The sequence below is a fragment of the Dendropsophus ebraccatus genome, chromosome 14 (assembly GCF_027789765.1).
Source record: "Dendropsophus ebraccatus isolate aDenEbr1 chromosome 14, aDenEbr1.pat, whole genome shotgun sequence".
NCBI lineage: Eukaryota > Metazoa > Chordata > Amphibia > Anura > Hylidae > Dendropsophus > Dendropsophus ebraccatus.
This window is the reverse complement of record NC_091467.1, coordinates 34,702,723-34,726,495: the sequence shown is the minus strand read 5'-3', so window position 1 is coordinate 34,726,495 and position 23,773 is coordinate 34,702,723. Positions and strand designations below refer to the sequence as shown.

Genomic DNA, 23,773 nt, shown 5'->3' with positions numbered 1-23,773 from the left:
TTACACTCCATTTACATACGATAGCTGTCAGCTGAACCCTCATACACATGCATGTGTGTGTGTTCTGAAAGGGGAGAAAGCCACCGCCAGTCAATTTTATTTTCCTAGAGAGCAAAAGAACCAGGCACTTGAAATCCCATATATCAGATGTTTAAAGGGGTTATCCAGCGCTACAAAAACATGGACACTTTCCTCCCTACTGTTGTCATCAGTTCAGGTGCGGTTTGCAATTAACCTCCATTAACTTCAATGGAACTGAGTTTCAAAACCCCACCCAATCTAGAGACAACAGTAGGGGGAAAGTGGCCATGTTTTTGTAGCGCTGGATAACCCCTTTAACCTCCCCCAACATCATCTGTCGCATAAGAGTTAGTGGGCTGCCATATGCAGTAGATAGACATCCCATCTCTTTTAGCAGGTTCTGCCCACACATACTTACATACCTTAACCCTGCTGTTCTGTTTGGCTCTACTATACACATATAATTCATGTAATTCATTCATCATTTTTGACCGGGCCTATTAAAGTCTGGATTTTTAACTAATTTAAGTGTTTCATTTGAATTTCTTTTGCATTATTATACTGTGTGTGAACATGGTTGTTCATAAACAATTAAAAATAAACTAAAAAATGTAATTTTTATTTTTTGTGTAAAAAAATGTTACATGGCCTTATTGCATTATTCATGGATATTGAACATTTGCAAAAAAAAATTGGGTCTATTTCACGCAATAACACAAATGCATTGTACGCCGACACATCAAGAATGTTATAAAAAAAACAACCATTGGCCACCGATTAGTTTTGTGTTTACAGTGGTAAGTGCCTATGAGTTGATTTAGAGCAGACATGTCAAACTCCATTATTTTTGGCCCGCCTAGGAAATCAGATGATTCCCTAGAGCTGGCCCGCTGATAGGACACTGCAAGAGATTATAATATGGGCAGTCTTCTGGACCGCCCATACTATAATCTAGGGTTTCTCAACCGGGAAAGGGGGGGGGAAAGAAACTTTTGATTTTAGTGCCGGGACACTGCTATCACTCAGCAGTGTCCCGGCACCTATCACCGCCGCGGCTCTGATCTCCCTCCCTCCAGCAGCAGCTCACCCGCAGTACCAGCATTCTGTGTGGGTGATGCTGCTGGGGTGAAGGAGAGAGGTAAGGGCCTTTCTATCAGCCGGCGAACACGGGAGACGCTGGCAGTGACATCCGCCGGACCCCGCTCAGCTTGCCATAGGATGCCGACTCCCCTTTCCTCCTGGACCGCACTCAGCTGGCGATAGGATGCCGACTCCCCTTCCCTCCCGGACTGCACTCTCCCTGGCTCAGCATCGGGTGATGGGTCCCAGGATGGAAAGGGCGGGTGCTATGCGCCCTCAGTGTCAGGGGCGCAATCGCCGCATTACACCCACACTCTCTTTCCTGGGACCCATCACCCGATGCTGAGCCCGGGCTGCCGCTATCCTCAGAGTGGGGTCTGTGAGGGAAGGGGAGTCGGGGTACTATCGCAAGCTGAGCGGGGTCTGGGAGATGTCAGTGTCGGCGCCTCCCATGGTCGCCGGCTGATAGAAACAGCTGTGACTTCTTTCCCTCCCCAGCAGCATCACCCACCGGCGGGTGCTATGGGGTGCTTGCGCCTCCAACATCAAATTCAACCCCCTTTCTTCTTCTTCTCCTCCTCTCACCCCCATCATCTCCTCTCACCCCATCACCTCCTCTCACCCCCACCATCTCCTCTCTGCCCCAACCACCTCCTCTCACCCCCATCATCTCCTCTCTGCCCCCACCACCTCCTCTCACCCCCATCATCTCCTCTCTGCCCCCACCACCTCCTCTCACCCCTATCATCTCCTCTCATCCCCTATCATCCCCTCCTCTCACCCCCATCACCTCTTCTCTAACCCATCATCTTCTCTCTACCCCCATCGCCTCCTCTCCTCCCCCATTCCCTTCTCTCACCCACATCATCTCCTCTCATCCCCCATCATCTCCTCTCTGCCCCCACTACCTCCTTTCATCCCCATCACCTTCTCTCACCCCATTACCCTTCACCTCCTCTTTTTTCCTCTCCCCCTTCACCTCCTCTATCCTCTTCTCTCCCCTGTCCTCCTTTCCCCCTTTCACCTCCTCTCCCTTCCTCTCCCCTTCATCTCCTCTCTCTTCCTCTCCCTCTTTACTCTCCTCACAGAGCAGTTCCAAAATAACAACAAAAGAATGGGGGCAGATTACCTATATATCAATAAAGTGCCAAGCTCAACTGACAAAATGCGCGTCTCAATGCAATAATATGAAAACTAAATTCATAGAAACAGGGCTATATATAGCTGAGTAAACAGCCACAGGGCCCAGAGATATATCAATAAAATTCATTAAAGGGGTTAAAAACAGCAACTGTTGTTCCTGTTTGTACTGTTTCCAAAATCACAATATTAGGTTTATGCGTTTGGAAGATATATTCCTATAACATTGTTCAAGCAGTGTGTGTAACAAGTGTTTGTAGTTAGAGCTAAAAATTGCTCACCACATCTCTTTTTACTAGTTCACTTATTATCAAAAGTATGGTGCTGGTTGCTCCTATTGTATGTGTTCAAGTGGCAGATGTGTGTGTGCCAGTAGTGAGATGTGGCCAGTGGTATCTTATCATTCTACAGTGTGGGTGCAAAATACAATACGTTGAAAGGACAAAGAACTTATTCCCACGTTCACTGAAACACTGACGGCGCGGACGGGGAAGCCCTGTAGTAAATTATTACCCCGCACAGCATCACGCAGCACGACTGTGTCATTACAGTGCCCCGAATATTCAAACACTTTCCCCACTTCCGGCATCATGTAATGACACAGTCGCGCTGCGGGGAAATGCCGTGGGGGGGGGGGGATGAATTATTCACTACAGGGCTCCCCCATCTGCGCCATCAGTGTTTCACGGAACATGGAAATAAGCCCTTAGACAGGAATGTCAAAGACCCAAGAAAGAAATGTAAGCATCGGACATGAGAGGTTTGTATCTGCACCCACTATTCATGTTGCCCTGCTCCCCAATGGCAATGAGAAACTCTGGGGTCAAAGAGTAATAAGGTGCCAATGGCCACATCCCAATACTGGCACTTTCACAGCAACATGAAGCGTACAAAATGCACAACCAGCACCATACCTTTGAAAAGAAGTGGACTACTAACATTAGATGCAGTGAACAATTTGAGCTTTAACTACAAGCAATCATACAAGCGCCAGTTGTAAAGGGTACATTTTGCAGTTTGAGTACCTTATTTTATATCATATGTCATCATGCTTGTTTCAGTAAAAAGTGATCATCTGCAGATTGTGCTACCTGGGTGGGGCTTCACAAACTCATGCCCACATCCCCGAAGGCCACGCCCCTCCATGACATTATAGGCGCATAGGCCCTGCCACCTGCGCGGCCATTGATATGGGCTGACCTAGAGGGCGTGGGGCCTAGACCTTTAGGCCAGCCTAGACGGCTATGACGTCACAGGGGCGTGGGCTAAAATACCGTTGTGGGCGGGGCTTAATGGTGATCCGGTCAGGAAATCCCACCCAAGTGGCACAATCCGCAGATGATAAAAGATCACTTTTTACCTGAACAAGCACCATGGCATATGATATAAAATAAGGTATGAAAACTGCTAAATTTACCCTTTACACCTGTGTAGAGAAGTCATAATGCAAAAAGGGGGTGACAGTGTCACTTTAAGACACAGATTCATTGACTTCAGATTTTAATTATGCATGAATTTTAAGGTGAAATTATTATGTTCTGATTTATATTTGATTGATCTATTTATTTGATATACCACAAGGGCCCTGTGGCTGTTTATCTATATATCTTGTTGTATTTTTTATATCTCATAGCATTATTAAATGTTGCACTATTAATTTTAAGTACTTTATGGGTGGACCTCTTTCTGTGAATTCAGTTCCAAAATAGTCATACTTTAAAGGGGTTATCCAGAAAAATATGGCTACTTTTATCGAGAAGCAGCTCCACTCTTGTGATTTTGTTCGGTTCTATTAGTTGTTCAGCTCAGTACATGGGGATGAATTGTAATAGGGCAGGGGCGTTGCTGTTTTTGCTAGAAAGTAGCTGTGAATATGTTCTGTGCATGGAAGATGTGCAACAGACTGGATTCACGAACATCCCAGCACCTTGTATTATGATGATGCCAGGAGCACTTCAAGTGTTTAAAGTGAATGTACCATCAGGTACATTGCTTTAAGATTTTTACATGAATAGGTCTATTCATGCAAACACCTCAAAGTGTGATGTACCTGGCTGTGTCAGTGCTGAGTCAAGGCACGATGACACCACTGGTTTAAAGGACACATATCACCTAACTTTTCTTTTACTGATTAGAGTCAGATACTAAAACATGTTCTTTTATTCTAATCTATTTCTATTTTCTGACTGTATTTTTTTTTTACTTTACTTTTTGTACATTGTTATGGGGGCTGCCATCTTGCCTGAGCTGTTTTTATCAGAATTTAGTGGCATGCTTTACAGCATGACTCATGAACATAGACAACAATAGACAGAGTCTGTCTTCTTGATATAAATGTGAAACATTACTGAGCGTGCTCTGTGATCTGTAAAGAGGTCATTCCACAAGGAGCTGCTATTGTCTTCTCTATGTACTGGTGTCACATGTTGCTGCAATGCTGTACAGATGACTTTACAGCACCCTCCTCTTATCACCACAGACACAACAGGAAGTCTCAACTTAGTTTTATCCCCAGTGGTGAGAATGAAAACTCCAAGATCTTAGAATTTTTTTTTCATAATATTATCTTTTATAGAAAAATGGAATATGAGATAAAAAAGTCACCAAAAATGATATAAAAATATGTTTACCATAAAAACACAATTTAAACAGTAAGTCTGATGACACATTCCCTTTAATACCTGCAATTTTGCAGGAGTGGGGAGCATACTTTTTCCATGTTGTGAAGCATCACACTGTTTCTACCTACCTTATGAACCTTATCCTTCTTCTGACACAGGTGGCGGAAACATAGAAGTGAAATCTGAGAAACTGGACTTTAAAGAAAGGGTTGGGTCCAAGATTGGCTCACTGGACAACATTACTCACACACCCGGAGGAGGACTAAAGAAGGTATAAAGGGCCCCCTTCATACTGCTCAACAAGAAACCTGGGTAGTAAAGCATGCCTATTAACAACCCCCATTCAGGACTACCTTTCCCTCTAAGTCACGCTTTGAAAATGAGTAATCTCCAGTTAAAAATTTCACTGGTTGCGGCCACAATTGGGTTGTCCCACTATCAACACAATAGGTTAGGACATAAATGTATGATCACTAGGACCCCAGCAGTCTCAGGAACAATGATCTCAAGCCTGTTGGAATGGAGCAGGAGTCACGTGCATCTGCAGCACTGGTGAAGACAGCTGGGTACAAAGCTAACCTATCTTTAGCAGCCTTATAGACAGTGAATATAGCACCATGGTGATCCCCAGGTGCTCATAGTGGAACAATAGAATCTTTTAGCTCTTTCCCATAGTGCACAGCATAGTGGGAACACTGTCCACAACTCTCCATATACAAAGGGAGTCCAAGGTGCGGACCCCGAACGTGAGTCTAAGTGCTCTGTGTGCACTGATGCCTTAGCAGACAAATTCCCCCATTATTTTGATGCACCAGTGTTTTTTAGAGAGATGCTAAATTACACAGAATGTTGAAACGACAGGTTATTGTATTAGTATTGTGCATAGGAGTTGTAGTTTTGCAAAGGGTTAGGGGACACATTTTTGAAGGAATAGTTACAGACATGTCTTTGTACTGCCCAGGTTTCTGAATTGTACGACTAACCCACCATCAAGTGCCGATGCTTGAGTTTTCTTCTAGCTTTGTGGAGCAGGATGTGCCATTGTAAGTATAGGCCTTGGCTGCTCCACAATCTTCTCTCACTTTGCTTTCCATGGAGATCCAGATGTTGGGTCTTCTCCACCTGTTCTTAATATGGACAGGTCAGACGTGCATTGTGCGCACAACCTCGTCGGTTTTCTTAGCTCTGCAGAGAACACTTCCCAAGTCTTTGCTTTCCTTACTCACTTTTTTTTATACTGTTGAAAACATGTCTTTTGTTTATGTGCTCCGCCAATGGAGTGTTATCTTTTCGCTGCCTCAACCTGTCACCTCTGCGGCACTTCTTCTGGATCTTCACTTCTTCAGCCACTGACTGACTTGTTGCCTTTCTCTCTCACAAACATCTTCCCATCCTGCAAACCACAAGAGGGATCTATATATGTTGCTTTTTCTGTCCACTTTCTTATTGGCCTGCAGAGCTGTTAATAGATAGGGGATAAGAACCTGGAGGGGTGCAAAGGGCATGCTAGAAAAATGAGTGACAAATGCTGCAGAATTTATTTATTGGACCCTGAATCTAAAGAACAGAGGTCAGTTGTCCGCAATTGAATGGAGCAGCGGCGTGCACAGTCTGCCAATGCTCCATTTATTGTCTATAGGATTTCTGAACATACTGACATTCTGTGCTCTGCAAGGTTGTCCCATAGACAATGAATGGAGCGGTGGCCAAGCATGTGTGTTGTCCCTCCCATTTACTCAGGGGACAATTGGTGAGGGTGCCCACTGATCAGCTACTTATCACCTATATTGTGGATAGGGTATAACTCTAAAGCATTTTACTAAATTTATTTAATTTTAGTATTTTTTGAGCATCAGTCCATATTAGTTTGGCAAAGGGAAAAATTCATTGCTTTTTTTTATTACAAAAAAACTTGCCCTATATACTTCATAATATTATTTCATAGCATTCCCATCATTCTCCAATCTCTGACTTTGTGCTTAATACAGGTCATTTGTTAGTTATACCAAGTTTATAATCATTCTTCGGAATGGATCTGTTTCTTCATATTTTAGTAGCAGGTTTAGTAGTTTACTGTATGAGACCAATGATGAGGGTTTATGCTGCCTCTAGATCCAATTGATGGGTCATTATTGTGATTCTCCAGCTGCTGCAAAATTACTATTCCCCCAATCCTGTACACAACTACAATTCCCATCATTCCTGGACAGAATTGTAGCTTTGCAACAGCTGGAGGGGCACAGGTTTGGCACCACTGAACCAGGGGATTAAAGTGCTGATCCCGGTCACGGATAGCAAATGCCAGACGTTGTCTGCAGTGTATGGTGTGGGCTGAGCTCGAGTGTACTCCACACTACTTCAATGTCACCATGATGTCACAGTACATCATGGTGCATTAGGAATGACCAGCCCTACGCTGAGACACAGCTGTACATGGAGTAGCAATCCTCTGCTCTACATGTAATCTGTATATTACTCCAGCATCTGTGGCATCCATATGGGAGAACAGTGTTTGTCCTTACACACTGCCCCTTCGTTTGCACACTTGTATATATGTTCCTCTCATCCCTGGAGGTTTGGCCTTGGGGGGATTATAAACAGGATGTGGATTAGTGACAGTGGGAAGAGATCACTGATGCTTAGGACATTCCTTCCTATCTGCTATGTCCCTATGGCTGCTGTTGTCCACATTTAACCCTTGCTGCTTAACTCACTGCACTTCCCGTGGGCTCCTAGTCCTTCCTTCTCTACTCATAGATATGTAACCAATCCTCACCTCATCCTTCCCCAAATCATCTTATCACCTTCAGAGAGAGAAAGGGAATGACGAAGTGTCAGGGGGAAATGCTTCCCCTACAAATGGGCTCGACTTGGGCCTCCCGCCACCCCCCCTGCCAGAAGAATTAGAGGTGCCCGACTTGCCCTGTGAAGAGCTGAAGAACGGTGAGTACCTTGTAGCAGAGTGTGGTTTAACCAGTTCTCAGCCAACTATGTGCAAATACGGCCAAAAAGGGCAGCGGCTATATGTTAGCTGGAAGTCAATGGAAGTTTATGCTTCTGCCTTACACATATGGCTTTTTTTTTGGTGTGGCGTTTTTATCTCCTTTCTGTCATTTTTGAGGCTCTGTGGTAGTTTTTCCAAAACACAGCATGCTACGGGTGTGGTGTTTTATCGGCAAACTGTGTTTCTTTAATAGAAGTCTTCTGCTCCACTAAAAAACGCCAGTGCTTATGTGTATGGTGTTTTTTAATGGTACTTTTCTGGGATGAAAAAAAAAGTCTGGTCCCCAGAGAGTTAACGTAACCCCCTGAGGACAAGATTGTTTTACCCCTGCTATAAACTCCATGTTCAGGTCAAAACGCTGACCGGAAAAACATCAAAAATACACAACACATTATTGACACACGGCACTGGTTCTAGGAACAATGCAGGGCCAGTTCACACGGAGCAAAAGCTCAGTGAGTCTCAATTCTGCCTGCTTCAGTCTCACACAGTGTGTCTATGGGAGGGCTCAGGCACCTCCACTCTTCTCTGAAATCGACATGTCAATTCTTTGAGTGAAGAGCCGCGGAGAGTGGAGGGGCGCAAGCCCTCCCATAGACACACTGTGTGAGACTGAGGCAGGAGGAATTCAGCTGCTTTTGCTCTGTGTAAACTGGCCCTTACCCTGGACAGTCTCTTTATAGGCAGGTGATTCTGCTGTATTTGTGTTGCAAAACCACAATTCTCATCATGCCTGGACAGCAAAAGAGGTGTCCAAGCATTATGGAAACTGTTGTTTTGCAAAAGCTGGAGGTTGCCAGATTGTGTAATACTGTTCTTTAAGGGGATTATTCCGGATTAAAAAAAAGCACAGCTACTATTTTGCAAACACAACACCACCCCTGTCCTCAGGTTGTGTGTAGTATTACAACTGCTGCTCCAATACCACACCCAAACTGAGGACAAGTGCGGCACTGTTATTGGAATAAAGTGGCCATGTGTTTCTAAGGATTTGAAGCCAATGCCAAGCATGGATTTGTAAAGAGGAGAAATCTCAGGCTTTCCTTTTACCTGATCTCTGTTTATAGTCTGTTTTGGGCTTCGGCTTCAAATCTTTGGCAGATAATCTTTCTATGTAAATGGACCCTAAACCGGGATAACACTTTTAAAGCGACTATCCACCCCACAAAACCGCTAGTACCATTCATTTGATGAGAGTAAATCATAATGGTGAGAGTCAAACATAATGATACTAATTACTAATAAGGCACATTTAGCTATTTGAGAAGGTTCAACCCCATTTACCACAGTGTACCCCAACTTTCCACATTGTAAGCAATAAGCCATGTCGTCATAACGGTCTTGTTTAAAATGAACACTTTAGGTTGTCTGCGTAATGGTGGGCAGAAGAGAATGGTCACAATGCCATTTACAACATACAGAACTAGGTTTTTGGGGTACATATTACTCATTCTTTTGTTCATTTTCCAATACAGATTGAGTCCCACAAACTGAGTTTCAGGGAGAATGCCAAAGCCAAGACGGACCATGGAGCAGAGATTGTCTACAAGTCTCCTAACCCTTCCGGAGACACGTCCCCTCGGCGTCTCAGCAACGTCTCCTCTTCCGGCAGCATTAACATGTCTGACTCCCCACAACTCTCCACACTGGCTGACCAAGTCTCTGCCTCCCTCGCCAAGCAAGGCTTGTGATGAGCTAATCGCTGGACGGAAGCTGGAGGTGCAAGAGACGTATCCAAGAGTTAATAGAAAAAAGAAAGGGAAAGTTACATAAAATTGCCCACACTCAATTGAATAATTAAACTGTCTCTTGTATACTTATTTATTACACGTCCCAACCTTGGAAGAACATCTCCACCTACTCACTAGTAGCAGAGGGGAGAAAAACACAGGTGTATTCATTGATGTTATGTATATTTTGTTTTTATTCTAAGACACAAAGGGGTGAAAAAGGTGAGTGCCATATAGTACTGCCCATTTACATTGGTTTCCTGGGACAAAGCATAGTCCTAAGCATGGGCGGGACAAATAAGAGTCCTAAGCATGGGTGGAGACACAACAGTTTTATGTTTTTTAATTCACTAGCTTTCCCCTCATAACACTGCACGATACCATTATAGGATTCAAAGGGTCTGCTTTTATTTCCAAAACAGCGCCTCTCTTAGCCATGTGTTGTGTCTGGCATTGCATCTTATACCCATTCATGTAAATAAGGCTGAGCTGCATGAATGAGAGGGGCGCCATTTCTGGAATCAACCCTTTTAAATATCAAGTTTTTGGAGGAAGCTTATTATTCATGTCCCCAATTCCCTTACAAGGGAAATTTAGTGTTGCATGTTTGCAAAGGCGAATACTGTCCCTTTGTTTAGTCTATGGAAACCATTTGCCTTCCCATAGTCTCAGCTCACACTATAGAGACAAGTCAAATCTTGTACAAAGAAAAGGCTTTTCTATAATCTGCACTGCCAAATCTGTAGTATGATCTCAATGTGCCCATTCCCTGCCCCCTCAGGTTTTATGTCTTCAAGATGATCTCACCCAGCACTGGCATGCATGCTACAGGAACAATAAAGTGTTTAGCACCTCTGGCAGTGAACAGGTTAACCTACTGAAGATTACTACCTGCATTCACTTCCTTAGGCGTCTTCTGTCAGACTCTCTGATACATTTTGACCCTGCCCTAAAGTCTGCTTATTCTGTCCGAACTCAGAACGTGACATAATAAAATTGAGACATTTGCAGTGGCTGCTATCCTAGGTTTATGTTTTCGAGGGTTTTTATGCTGTCCTTCCTCTGCAGCCCCATCGTCCCCTCCCTTCTTAATTTCAGTATTGCCTTCCTTTCTCCCCTCTGTTAATGTCATCGGTAACAACCCCTCTCCCTCCAATATACACCCCCCCTTTTCTCTCCGTTGTGTCTGTGGCTGTCCATATTCTGTGTCGTGTCTGACCAGATGGTTCACACGGTCTGTTGCTGTATAAGTGGATTTGGAAATAAAGTTATTAATACAACATGGACGTTGGGGGCTTAATTTTGTTCTAGGCACATTCCTCTCCCTATCATTGAGGTTAGTCAGCACCTGAACAGTCATGCATTATGGGGGAGATTTATGAACGGGTGTAAATAGGCAGCTGGTGTAAACTGCCCACAGCAACCAATCACAGCTCAGCTTTCAGCTCTGGTAGAATATAAGAGGAGCTGTGATTGTTGCTGTGGGCATTTTACACCCTTTCATAAATCTCCTCCCTAGTGTTCACAATCTGCTTTTTCTTGTTTGTTTGGAGTTTTCTTGTATTTTTAATGCCTGTTTTAGTTAATAAACTCCTGTGTCTCGCAATGCAAGTTTATCAACCAAAAAACAAAATGGCAAACCAACATTAGGGTGGATTGACCTACAGCGGCAGATCCAGAAGTGGAAAGGAGTTTAAATCTTTCCTTTATATTATCATTCATTTTAAATCAAAACAGATGAAAAAAAACACTGAATTCCGGCATAACCTGTGGGACTGGCAGTAATGGCCGAACAATCAGACTGCCTGTAAATATGCCTAAAATGGAAATACCCCTGATACATAACATATAGCTGGACTAATCTTACAGCATCATTTGCACTCATTTGGCTTTGGACTGGCTGTAGCAGCCATCAGCACTGTAAGTAGGCTGAGAGCCAGATTGCTTACAGCATAGGACCCATTCACATAATGCTTTTGGGGCTACATTGCTGGTAAAGTAAAAAAAAAAAAAAAAAACATTTACCGTGGAGTTTTCATAGACTTTAAAAGACTACGGATGGTCTGTTTCCTGTACAAATACTTTTTGATTGTGGAAAGAAACAGCTTCTGCGATGTAGCTCTAAAACCTGATAAGCATGAGGCCCTTGCTTAGCACACAATGCACTTCACTAAGTGTTGTATAGGATCCTTGTATCATACTCCATACCCCCAAACACATAACGGTATTGCATGCCTAACTTCAATGAATAGGGCCAAGTTGCAATCCCATCTACTGCTTCTAACAAATACAGTTTGGGGTACTTAAACACCATTCACAGATTTCAGTCCTCTGGTTTCTGATATGGATATGCACTGGACTTTTCTGGCAGGATAGGGGGCCTTAAAGGGGATGTCCATGCATTAACACTCACGATTACAGGCGTTGGACCTTCACTTATCTGCTATCCTGAAGTGTATTAATGGTCAGACAACCCCTAGTAAAGACTGTCCAGGAATGTAAAAACACAGCTTATTTATTCAAATGCATCACCACCCCCGTCCACAGGTTGTGTCTGGTATTACAGCTCAGCTCTAGTAAAGTGAACAAGGCAGAACTATAATTCCACACACAACCTGTAGCCAGGTATAATGCTGTTTTTGTAGGAAAGCAGCCACGTTCTACCAATCCTGGATAGCCTCTTTAGCCACCAGGTAGTTGATTTAATCACAGAAAGTGTGTTACCCTTAGCTGGAAATTACTTCTAATACAACACCATATTTAACGGGTTTATTTTTTATTTTATTTTTTTCAAGCACTTTTTTCTTTTTGTACTTTTACCCCAACAGAATAAGGATGTTAAACCAAAAATAATAATAATAACTCTATACACCCCAGAAGATGGTGCAGATTCTCCCATCATATGTTCTTGGGGGACATGGAAAAAAGCAACAAAATAAAAACAAAAAAGCTAATAAAAAGTTATGTACAAAATACAAGTCTTGTGTTTCATTATTATTTCTCTTTATACAATGCTAAAAGTTCTCAAACTTTTCAAAACTTTTTTTTTTTTTTTTTTAACTTGCTGGAGAACTAAAGCCATTAATGCTTAGAAGAAGTGGACACACAGCTTAAAACAACAACATCGATAACAATCACCCATTCAGTGCCAAAGACTGCCATGACTGCACAAAATATTTAAAAAAAAAAAATAGAAATACATACAAAAATTATAGGACAAGGGAAAAAAATATATACAACTAAACAAGAAGCAGGTGATAGATACAAGATCTGTTATAACCCACTGTGTGCAAAAGAGAATCAGGCGTCGTGAAGGGGATGCCCTAGTCAAGTAGGGGGAGACCATAGTATGGTAGGTGATGACATTCTGTTACCATGGCGATCTTTAAATCAACATTAAACTCTATTGCAGATTTAGCCCAGCAAATGCAGACATCATCTAGATAATATATATATATATATTTATATATTTTTTTAACCTTTCTTTAACCAATAATTGAAGAAAAACAGAGGAACTGGGAGAAACAGATTTATACATGCAACAAAGACGCCAAATAAGATTTAATATGCGCAGGTAACACGTATGTATTTGATATGTTCCGGAGGAGGGGAAAAAATGGAAGGTAGACGGGAAAAGCTATAATGGCATACATAGCGATTTAGAAAAAGACTTCATTAACCCCTAACAGCCTGCAATTCTGTTCACTAGTCAGCTACTATAAGAAACAACGCAACTTGTATAACAACCTGGTTTTGGCATTACAACGGTATTCTACGCTCCTGGATTGCATCATATATAAACATGGTAATGTGGAGTGACCCAGAACCGAGAAAGGCAACAGTACAGATTCTTGAGATGCCTGGGAATTTAATACCTAGGTCAACCAAAAGAAGGAAGTCCTGATACTCATTCCAGGGAGGAGGTATAGTTGGGCACTTACATGTTAATACAAAATTAGGACTGGTAAATCTAGTGAAATCTAAGCAGTTCAAAGGAGTTGTATGAAATATTACAAAGGGCTTGCTTCTTATACATAAACAGTGCCATTCTTGTCCAAAGGCCATGCCTGGTACTGCAGCACTATCCAGTTAAAGCAAATGTAATATAAGCAAGAGTTGCACCAGATCTGGACGACTACGGTGCCCCCGGCTAGTACTGCATTAGCTTGAACTTGACTTTGCAAACTTATTCTAATCTCATACAAATCCTAAACCGGGTATTCCCATCTTAACTTGTTATCGCATATCCATAAGAAGGAAACAACAAGCTGATTGTTGGGGACTCCAGCGATTATAGAACAGGGACAACATTGCTCTTGGAATAACTGGTTCCCCATTTATTCTCTATGAGACTGCTGAACATTATGTTGAAGAACTGAAGAATTGGTGGTTCCTTTGGTCAGTCCCACACCAATCAGGCAATTATTCCCATACGTTAAGATAAGAACACCATTTTAAAAGACTGTACTGAATGCTAATTTTTCAGACAAGGAATTTTTAACTTACAAAAACATGAGAAATTAAATTTTACCATATGCTGCAATTCTGCTACTGCTCACTACTGTGCAAATACCATGTCCGGACTAGTCACTCACTCTGCGTGACAGCCAAAAATGATAAGGTCACAATGTCCAAAATCCTATGACATCACACTGTAGACAAGGATTACAACACGCACAGGGTAGCTGTGCAATGGAGAGCAGGAACAGAATGGCAGGCAAACATCTATTGTAAGTAGGATTTTCTTTACAATGAAAGGACATGATGTGCCTCCGGTGATCAGTCATGGTCATCATGGGATGTGTACATTAGCAAATAAGGGGTGGGAAAAATACACAAAACGGTGTTCTGCCATTATCCATGAAGATTAATTATATTGAACAGATACTAGAAAATACAATGATTTGAGATCTGAAATGTCTGATTTATCCTTTAACGGCAGTAAGTGCTACAATGTAAGAAACATACAGAAGTAACTGGGACATGGCAGGTTACAGGGGTGGTCTCATTTAAGAACAAAGTGGCCTGTAGCCCAGGGCTGAGCTTACAGCATCTGAACAAGAGCTGACGTGACAATGCCACTTTGTTCTTGGAGTCAGATCCCACAGACAATTCCTTTAACCTGCATCTCTTCCAACCTCTTGGCCAAGCTGCAGGACTACCTTGGAATATAAGGAGTGCCATAGACTTACTAGTGACTACACTTCTGTTACTTGCCTTGTGCACAGGGTGTTACAGCAGCGGGTTACATACACAGTGTCACACTTAGAACATTGCTTGATTAAAAGAAACTGGGAACAAAAGCAAGGAAAAGAAAGAAAACACAATGGAAAACAAGAATGAACAGGTATCTAAAGTTCTTAAATTCACTAAAAACTGTGAAATTGGCGTTCTGCTCCTGGGATAAAGTTTGAATATCAAACAACGGATTCCTCTTAAACCAAATTGTCTCGTCGGGTTCATATATTTATATATAATTTTTTCTTCTTTTTTTCTTCCCCCTCCCCCCTCCCTATTTAACATTTTCGGAACAGCCCGCCACTCTTTATCTGTGGAGAGGTCGGGGTCTGGTGGTAGGGCAGGGCGGGGAGGATGGGGGTCCCTCTGTATCTTTGGCAGTTCTGGAGCTGCAGGAAGATCTACGTGGAGGGCGAGGCCCTCCCCAGTCTGTTGGTTCGCTGGTTCCCGCAAGATCCTGTTTGGGTTGATAAGGAAGGGGGAAATGTCGTCTCTCCCACGGCTGTACGATCTGTAAGTGATAAGGAGGAAAGGGATTAGGTAAGGTAGTAACTCAAAGCAATACTACTCAGGGAAATAATAATAACAATAATAATAAATAACAATAATAATAAATAATAATATTACTATCATTGTCAAAACTGGCAATACCATCAGATCTCGGCACATGCTGTGCACAGGACAGTAATTGAAACAGCCCCCATCATTATAAAACAGTGACCAGCTGTTACAGAATTACAACGCCTAGCATGGTCTGACAGCAGCCAGCTAGGAGTTATAATATAACAGATGGAGAGATCCCCAGGTTACAAAGCACTATCCTATACGTGGGGCACAACTCCAATCTACAAATTGTGTCTCAATATACTCACAGTCTCCTCGAACCCTGAGTCTGAAATTGAACTCTGTGTCTCCTCGGAGATCAAACGTGGGGTGTCTCTTGAAGTCGGCGTTGGAGGGGCTGATAGGACATCGGGGCTGAGCGGAGAGAAGTCTGGCATGGCTTGCCAGCTGCTTGTGTCAGGGGAGGGGGGCTGTGGTGTGAGGGGCTGTGAAGACTGAGTCATGGAGCTTTCAGATGTTCTATGAGTCCTGGAATAAAATACAAGAGAGTTACTTCCACTCGAGTATGGGCTAATACATAACAGATAATTATTAAGGCATCAGATGAAGGAGAAAAAAAAAAAATACCTGCTTCCTCGACGCTGTTGTGGGATGCTGCTGCTGACCCACCGTGCCCTCTCCATCTCCTCACATTTTGCATGCTGTGCAGCGTATGCAGCATCTGACAGATCTTCCAACTGGTTGGAGACAAGAGGAAGGTTTACACTGTTTTAGTAACAAGTCACATGATCTAAACTGGGAGACTATGGTTCACACAAAAGCTAACAATATCTATATTTACATTAAAACTGGTTTGCAATTGCAACATATGTAGTTCTACATGCAAATATATGGCCACCCCTATAATGCAGAAGCGAGGGGCCCCTCCTCTATGACATTTATATGCCATAAGGCTAGGGCTACATAGAGACTGTTTGTAGCCTAACTGAGTGAGCTTAACTATTTAGTGACCGCTGCAGTTCACAGGATTGCATACAACTCAGCTGGACCGTCATCATTGATGAAAATTAGCAGCACTACAAAAGTTTCCATGTAGCCATGGCCAAATACAATACATAGGCAGGCCTTCATCAAGAGGACCTCTAAAGAAGGAACTTACCCCTTCTAAATCTTCTTCTGGACTTGTCAGTGGAGTGATTTTCACCACCCGCCAGCTGTGAGATGAGATCAAAGGGACAAAAATAGGTTAGACTCACTTCACCCCGTACAGAAAATAAGAAAAACTTAACGTAGAAGTCAAAGTTAGGAGATGCTTTCAGAAGAAATAGGCGCTCATCCACTCACATCCCTCTGCTCATTCTAGGGGGCATAGCTAGGATTTATGGTGCCCCATAGCAAAAAACTGTGCAGAGCATTCATCAAAATCGCTCACGGTTAGAGGGCCAGTGGCCTGCGGGCCCCCTTAGTACACAGGCCCCATAGCAGTGAAATGGTCTGCCTTTATGGTAGCTAAGCCACTGAGGAAGATGTATATTCTTTACGCTACCAATGATAAAACGCACATACCTGGGAGTGAGGATCTCTTTGTATTGAAGTCTTTCGACTCTGGTGGTGGCTGCTACAGACATGGGTATCACAATGTTGTCAATGTCATAGGATGTCTCCACCCGTCGCCTCCTGGCAGCCTGTAAAGTATTATGAGAAACCAATGAACTTGATAGCCATTTGCCTTTTCTTAACTATACTATGTAACAATAAATCTAATATGAGAAAAGAGAAGATAAAAGGAAACTTAAAAAAAAAATAAAAAATACTATACTAAGTAGATATAGGGAGCCATAAACTGGGGTGGGTCTTTAGCGCAGTGTGCAAACTAACCCCTATCTTGCAATTATAAGGGAATCCCAAGTCTGAAAAGGCGGGTTTGGTGACAAGTTCCCTTTGTGTCTGGATCAGCCTTTCTGTCCATGCTTGGCGATGGAGCTCTATAATGCAAGCTAGCAAGGTCATCCATCTCCTGGCATGGCCCTTGACAAGACCACATACTGCAGCAAACATGAATTTTAGTATGGCGCAAACCGCCTCAGTCATACCCCAAGTATAGACTCTTGTTACCTATGCTGCCAGTGTAGGACCATCTGTATTAGAGTCTGGTTACTTGGGATACAGACTACAAAAGCAACCACAGCATCTCATATCCTCTTGTTAGGAATCAGGAATTGCATTGTGAGCATGTTAAACATGGCAGTCCGAGCCAAAAATAGGGAATACAATATGTGCCACAAAAAAAGTTCTGAAACTCTGCCAGCAGAGGGAGATGTCAGCTGCACATAACTACTGCGCTATACTCCCGGATTTCACTATGATGTCTACATCCCGGACACAGGAAGGTGTGACATGAATAGACTGCAATACAGAGGTGGAGGGAAACAGTCATCCAATAAAGGGCAGCAGGGCTGACAGTGCTTGCTGGTTAAAGGAAAGAGCAAGAGGGGGGTTAACCATTCACCTACCGGGAATGTAACAGGAGGGGGTGTTTCCTCTAATTCCTGCCAACAACCTATCATCCTATATATTATATTATATAAGATATGAGCTGAAAGTCTCTTCTATTCCTGGCTTGTGTAATCAGGACGACCCCTTTATATCTTAGCAGCTTCCTCAGCAATAAGCTGGGAGTCCGGCTGTCGTACTCAGCACAGCAGCTGTTTCAGCAGGGAAAGATTGGGGCACAGCCATAATTCCAGTAGATGTTCAGTTTTGAAGCATTTTCCAAGGCTGGGTGACGTACATTTCCAGCAGATAAGGAGGGAGCCGCACAAGCATTTAAATGAGCATTCTCACTTCAGAAAACTTTTAACATGTCCTAGAGACAGGTCAAAAGTTTTTAGCTATTGAGGTCTGGATGTTGAGACCCCCACTTATTGTTAGAGCTGAGAGAAGCAATCAGCTAAATGCTTTACACAAGGTACATCTTTATCGTAAATCCATAGGGCAGAGGTAGTGAAGCACTCAGCCTATTGCTTCTGCCAGCTCTAAGGGTTGATCTAGTGACAGGTAAACTTGCAAGAGCAGGCTTTGATTCTGGACTTTTGCCTACACAGACAAGTCCTATGCGAAGAGAAGCAGAACACAAGACATGAAGCAATTAGTAATTGCTACCCAAAACTTCTCACACAGACTATGCATATAATGGGGGTTCTGAGAGTGGTTGCTTATACGGGTCCCATACTCATTGAGGACACCACAAGGCTTCAAACTCTTGCACAACAAATAATTGCAGAATCATTGCAGTTGCTAAAAATAAGGTAGCTTCCACATACAGCAGCAGCGGCAGCAGCAGCACTGAGCGTTGCAGAAGTCGTCCCTTCAGATGAAGTTGAAAGTTGCCGAGATAAAGGTGTATGAGACAGGCCGGGTAGGTGTTCTGATGCAGGACTGGATCTACCACTGTCCATTTCATGTCTTGCTGCTGAAACAATGAAAAGCAGAAAATATGCGGGTCAGCGGCCAGAAGCTGAGAGAGCACAGATAGAATCCCTGCAACGGATGGCTGCTATAATTACCATCTCGCTCCAGGGGACTGTAATGCCTCTTCTTGTTGTGGGATATGGGGAGGGAGAGTGTGCGCTCCGGCTTTAGGGTTGACATGCGCTCACACTTTAAGGTGCGTGGTAAGGGTTCCAAGTGCTGTTTCATGAGATTCTCTGGAGAAGGCCTATGGATGGTCAGTTCTGAAACAGGAAAAAATAAAATAAGCCAACAGGCTATAAGGAATAGGGAGGAAAATAAGGACAGGTCTGACAGGAGTTGTAGTTTTACAATAGGAGTCCTGAATCACATACAGTGCTAGCATTAGAGAAGGGCTGTATAAGACTTACTGTGAGGATGGAAAATCCCAGGCGTTCTGTCTGTGCGAGGACCTTCAGAGGGGGTGAGGACTTGACTTTGGGTCCGTTGTTTTAACTTTTTGCTTGATTTTAGCCTCTCCATCTTGTTGTGTGAACGAAGAAGAGAGTGAAGTCGCAAACCAACCGGTACATCTGTGGGAACAAGACACACACAGCTGCTGACTTCTGCAATAGTTATATCACAGCTAAAAGGCCGGCATACAAAAGATATCAGGGAGCTACAAAAGTAGACATGTCCTTCAGGCCTTGGCTTAGGCAGCCAGCCATTAGTGAAGCCTGCTGCAGTCAATGTTACTTCCCTTTTTAACTTAATTTCTAATCTGCAGCTGTTGTTAACCACATCTACCAGTAGCTTTGCAGCAGCTGGAGAGCCACAGGTCGAAGAACAGTGCAATACAGAATCTTGGCTATGCTCACTTTCTCAGCATAGTGTTGACGCATTTTAAGAAGCGGCCAGTATGTATCTGGCTCAATCTACGAAACTGAGAGCACTGCAGAGCAATTCCTGCAACATGCCACACCTGAAGTCTATCTGCTGGTGCGTCTTTCCTAATCCATCTAGTGTGATCGAAACAAACTGCACGCTGTAATACCGCACTTACCAGCTGGAAAGGAGAGCACAGGATGAATAGCTGGATCCAGAAGGGTCAGACGTTCTGAAAGTGGATCACTGTATGGAAACTGGCTTGAAACACCCGGGTAAGTGGCACACATGACGCACGATGAGGAGACCTCACAGGGCCGGGGAACACTGCGTTGAACCTAGGCAGGTGGCAGAAAGAAATATATAAAACTTTAACATGCGAGACCTGCAGGGGGCGATAAACATCCAGTTTTCCCAAACAAACAAACAATGATTCATTTCCCTTCTTTATGCTATTGAGTCACCGGGAAGGGATGTTGCCCAAGAATTGCACATTTATACTATATTATGGATCTTACAAATTATGTGCTTCAACTCTTCTTACACGCAAGTGTAAGAAATCTAAAATCTAGACAGGATAGCTATATAATATACATGTAAAAGCTACAACACTGCACAGCAGAAGACAATTACACGTACACAGTCACCTATGACATAGTAAGTGATTTGGGCGGCAGCATGTACACTTTATTTCTGCTCTTGTGATCGGTGGTGGTCCTGTTGTTAGACCACCAACAATTTGGATTGGTAATAGTATTCATTTAGGGAAAAGCCCTTTAATACAGCAAACCCACACTACTGTTATCACAATGGGGATGGGATGGGAGTGGACAGGGTAACATTCCTGTCATGTCTACTGCAATAGCAGCATGTAGTGTGCATACAATGAAGGGAACTTGCATGTACAGGGTGGGGTCTGGATACAAAAACAGTATGATCAGACGGATTAAATGCCAGTTTAGGGGTCCCATGTCTATAAGATTAAAGAGCCCTTTAACTCCATCAAAATCTACTGGATTTAAAAGGGTTTGCAGGGTTTATAGGTTAGGTTTGAAATTGCACCTGTGTTCCAACTAAGTGAATGTGACTGCAATACCACACACAGCCTGTGGACAACTGTGGCACTGTTTTGCAAGAAAGCAACCATGTTTTTTACAATTCTACAGGCTGCAAAGAAAGATTATCTCCTTTCCGTATATAGACCCATTGGTAAGATAATCAGATAATCACCTGGGGACGTTCCTGCTGCAACATTTCATGCTGTATTACAAGTGTGTAATATAATATACTTCCGAGCATAATCTACTTTTTATGGGCCCTTCACTCTGTATGATCAACTGCACCCCCCCCTAATAGAAAACACTGACAAGGTGTATTCTCAATAGGCGACCCCTTTAATACTGACGTCAGAGAACTTTTCTTAAAGGGTACGTGTCAATAAGTGCTCTCATGTGCCTTCCAGAGATTGACGTGCAGAGATTCTGCTCACACCGGGGGATTGAGTTGCTGGGACAACATCCCAGGCCTGGCGAGTTCCAAGCACAAGCCCTCTCTTTAACCGAAGGCTCTATACTCTGTACTGAAAAGGGCAAGAACCCCAAACACAGCTGTCTACAGATGAGCACCTCTTCCTTTTTGGATGATACATATTTTTGGCTAGTGTGGTGAACAAATATAAATAATCTTTTTACCATGAAGCACTCAAATAAGTCTTCATACCACACATCACTTCATGTACTTAGCTGGCACCAGTTCTGCTATATAATGTTTTTGTCCTGCAAAGACAAACACCACATGGATCTCCATATTTAACCCTTACCTTCCTGTGGAGGGGCAGAAGCCTGTCCGGTCTCACCACCCTCCTTCTCTTACAGTGGAGGACTGGTCTTGTTCTCGCACAAACACAGCTGTTATCCACCAAGGTGGCAGTGGGCTTACTGGCCGTCTGCTCCTCCGATTCGGAGTTAGAGCGTGATGGGAGCCTGTTGGGACAATGTGACACATAAAATCATCCAGGTCTATAATAATCATGTCTATGCATACAATATATAGTGTCATACTCACATGGTAACAACTCCATTGATGGGTTTCTGTAAGATTTTAGACTCTGTAGCTTCTGGATCAGCCTGGAGAAAAAAAAAATATTAGGGAAATATTAAGGCCACTAAGGATGAGGAAATCTCCAGACAATCTGGCACAGTTACATGACATTGAATCATACGATCATAACATGTGGCTGCAGTCTCACTAATGGCCAGCAGGGGGAGCCAGAGCTCAGGCACTAGGCACTGTACATTGACCACTGTAGTGCCAGAAGATTGCTGGAAATATGCTGCAGTAATTACACCAGATGGGAGGGGTGTGAGAAAGCAGATTATAGGAGGCATGACAATAGCTAAAATAAAAGCTTCCCTCATTATATGGGGACAGAACATATGCTCGCTCGCAGGTAGACAACATTCATGCTTAAGATCAGACAGCAGCTTGTAAAGTGACTTAGGATTCAGCAAGATGCAGAGGAGGCTTTAATGCAGACAGAAGTGTAAAAGTCCAAAGTAAAGTACATACACAAAGCTACACAGACAGGGAATGTGGTCGGTCCAAATCTACAATACCCAGCATGCCCTGCCAGCCTTTGGCCTCTGCATGAAATAGCACATATGCAGTGCAATATGAGAGTATACAGGAGACAGATGCAACTATGTGCCTGTACGGTGGCATCAGCCTATGTATATCGCTTATAAAAACTGATCATGGTGAAAGCATAGTCGTTCTCCAAGGATTCAATCTTGCAGCAACTCTATCCACTAATAGCGGCTAGTGTGCTGGGGCCATAAACTTGGGCCTTATATTATTGGGTATTCCAAAAGCTAAAACAGTACTCCCTATCCTTGACTTCTTCCCCCACATCACATTCAGGTTGACACAGGCAGACAGGTGTCCCCTGCGTGAAGAGGACAAGCTGCGTCGCTTGGTCATGTACTACGATGCAACTTCTACATGTATATGGCCATACATTATACTGTAACTATAAAGGCCACCACATACTGGCAAATGCCCAAATCCAGCATTTTCAGCTTACTACATGCATCTGCAACACATCGACAACTAGATAGATGGGTATTTTTTAATTTGGTATCCACAAAATAAGGGATAACCTGTGGATCTGACCACCGGGATCCGTCTGTCCTATGGATGCAGTAGAAGTGCAGCCCTGGATGAACGGAGCAAGCCACCCATGACTATTCATTCTCTACAGTCCTTATAAAGCTGACTGCCCTTCTCAGCAATTATCAGGAACAGATATGCATAGGTAGCCTGCTGCATGTTCAGGAAAGGCGTGAGTCACAATAGTTGGACCCTTACTGATCCACAGGTAATCCCATATAACTTGCTGAGTGAGAATAACCCTCAGTCCAGCTTTACGCATAAACACTAAAGACATTTATATGTCAGGCTCTTCACCTTTTTTTCAGGGTCTGGTGAAGGAGGTGCAGATGTTGCTGTTCTTGCATCAGTGGGAGATGCTTGTAGAGAGTCCCCTGCGTTGCTTTCTGCTGGACTGGCATCTCCAAGGACAACCTGGCCCTGTGGACAGAAAGACAAGATGCAAGCAGTGCTTAATATTTCTGCAGAGAACGAAGGGCTCAGGGTAAGTAAAGTCAGTACACAAGACAGTCCCATGACACCCTGTGGAGCTGGCTGTCACCAGACTGGAGAGAAGCGCTGTCCCGGGTGACTCCACGCTTACCTTCCCTGCTCGCAGCTGTCTGTAGAAGTCTGTATGCTGCCGTATTCGGTACTCCAGGTCAGACACGTGGGCCTGCAGCCAGTTCCACCGACTCACTACATCTGCTCGCTCCTGAGCCCAAACCCACTCGCAGCGCCTCTTCCTGGAGAAACAGAAGAGAGAACATCAGTGGAAACATAATGGGAGATTACACCAAAACTAAAAGTAACAGGCATTGTAAACCATTACTTATTCATAGCGCTTATCCTGCTGCGCCGGAAGAGCAAACAGCAAAGCAACAAGACACCGG

The 23,773-nt window shown here is 43.5% G+C and overlaps 2 protein-coding genes across 15 annotated transcripts in view; one reads left to right on the top strand and one right to left on the bottom strand.

Moving 5' to 3' along the window:
- The window catches only part of MAPT (microtubule associated protein tau), a 76,671-nt gene extending 65,793 nt beyond the window's left edge, over nt 1-10,878 (top strand). For 9 of the 11 annotated variants that reach the window (XM_069952506.1, XM_069952503.1, XM_069952502.1 and 6 more), the window contains 2 exons: nt 5,021-5,133; nt 9,342-10,878. In XM_069952506.1, coding sequence (XP_069808607.1) covers nt 5,021-5,133; nt 9,342-9,557 — 329 coding nt within the window. In that variant the 3' untranslated portion in view covers nt 9,558-10,878. Of the gene's footprint in view, nt 1-5,020; nt 5,134-7,672; nt 7,806-9,341 lie in introns of all 11 variants that reach the window. The other 2 variants (XM_069952507.1, XM_069952511.1) reach the window with 2 other exon arrangements.
- A 1,473-nt stretch (nt 10,879-12,351) lies between these two features.
- KANSL1 (KAT8 regulatory NSL complex subunit 1) overlaps nt 12,352-23,773 on the bottom strand; it is a 75,599-nt gene continuing 64,177 nt past the window's right edge. For 3 of the 4 annotated variants that reach the window (XM_069952497.1, XM_069952496.1, XM_069952495.1), the window contains 13 exons: nt 23,485-23,626; nt 23,199-23,321; nt 21,798-21,859; nt 21,553-21,715; nt 19,912-20,071; nt 19,280-19,441; nt 18,965-19,132; nt 18,722-18,870; nt 16,965-17,083; nt 16,558-16,612; nt 16,026-16,135; nt 15,707-15,926; nt 12,352-15,345 (listed from right to left, as the gene is read on the bottom strand). In XM_069952497.1, the coding sequence (XP_069808598.1) occupies nt 15,142-15,345; nt 15,707-15,926; nt 16,026-16,135; nt 16,558-16,612; nt 16,965-17,083; nt 18,722-18,870; nt 18,965-19,132; nt 19,280-19,441; nt 19,912-20,071; nt 21,553-21,715; nt 21,798-21,859; nt 23,199-23,321; nt 23,485-23,626 (1,837 nt within the window). In that variant the 3' untranslated portion in view covers nt 12,352-15,141. The remainder of the gene's footprint in view (nt 15,346-15,706; nt 15,927-16,025; nt 16,136-16,557; nt 16,613-16,964; nt 17,084-18,721; nt 18,871-18,964; nt 19,133-19,279; nt 19,442-19,911; nt 20,072-21,552; nt 21,716-21,797; nt 21,860-23,198; nt 23,322-23,484; nt 23,627-23,773) is intronic. The other variant, XM_069952499.1, reaches the window with a different exon arrangement.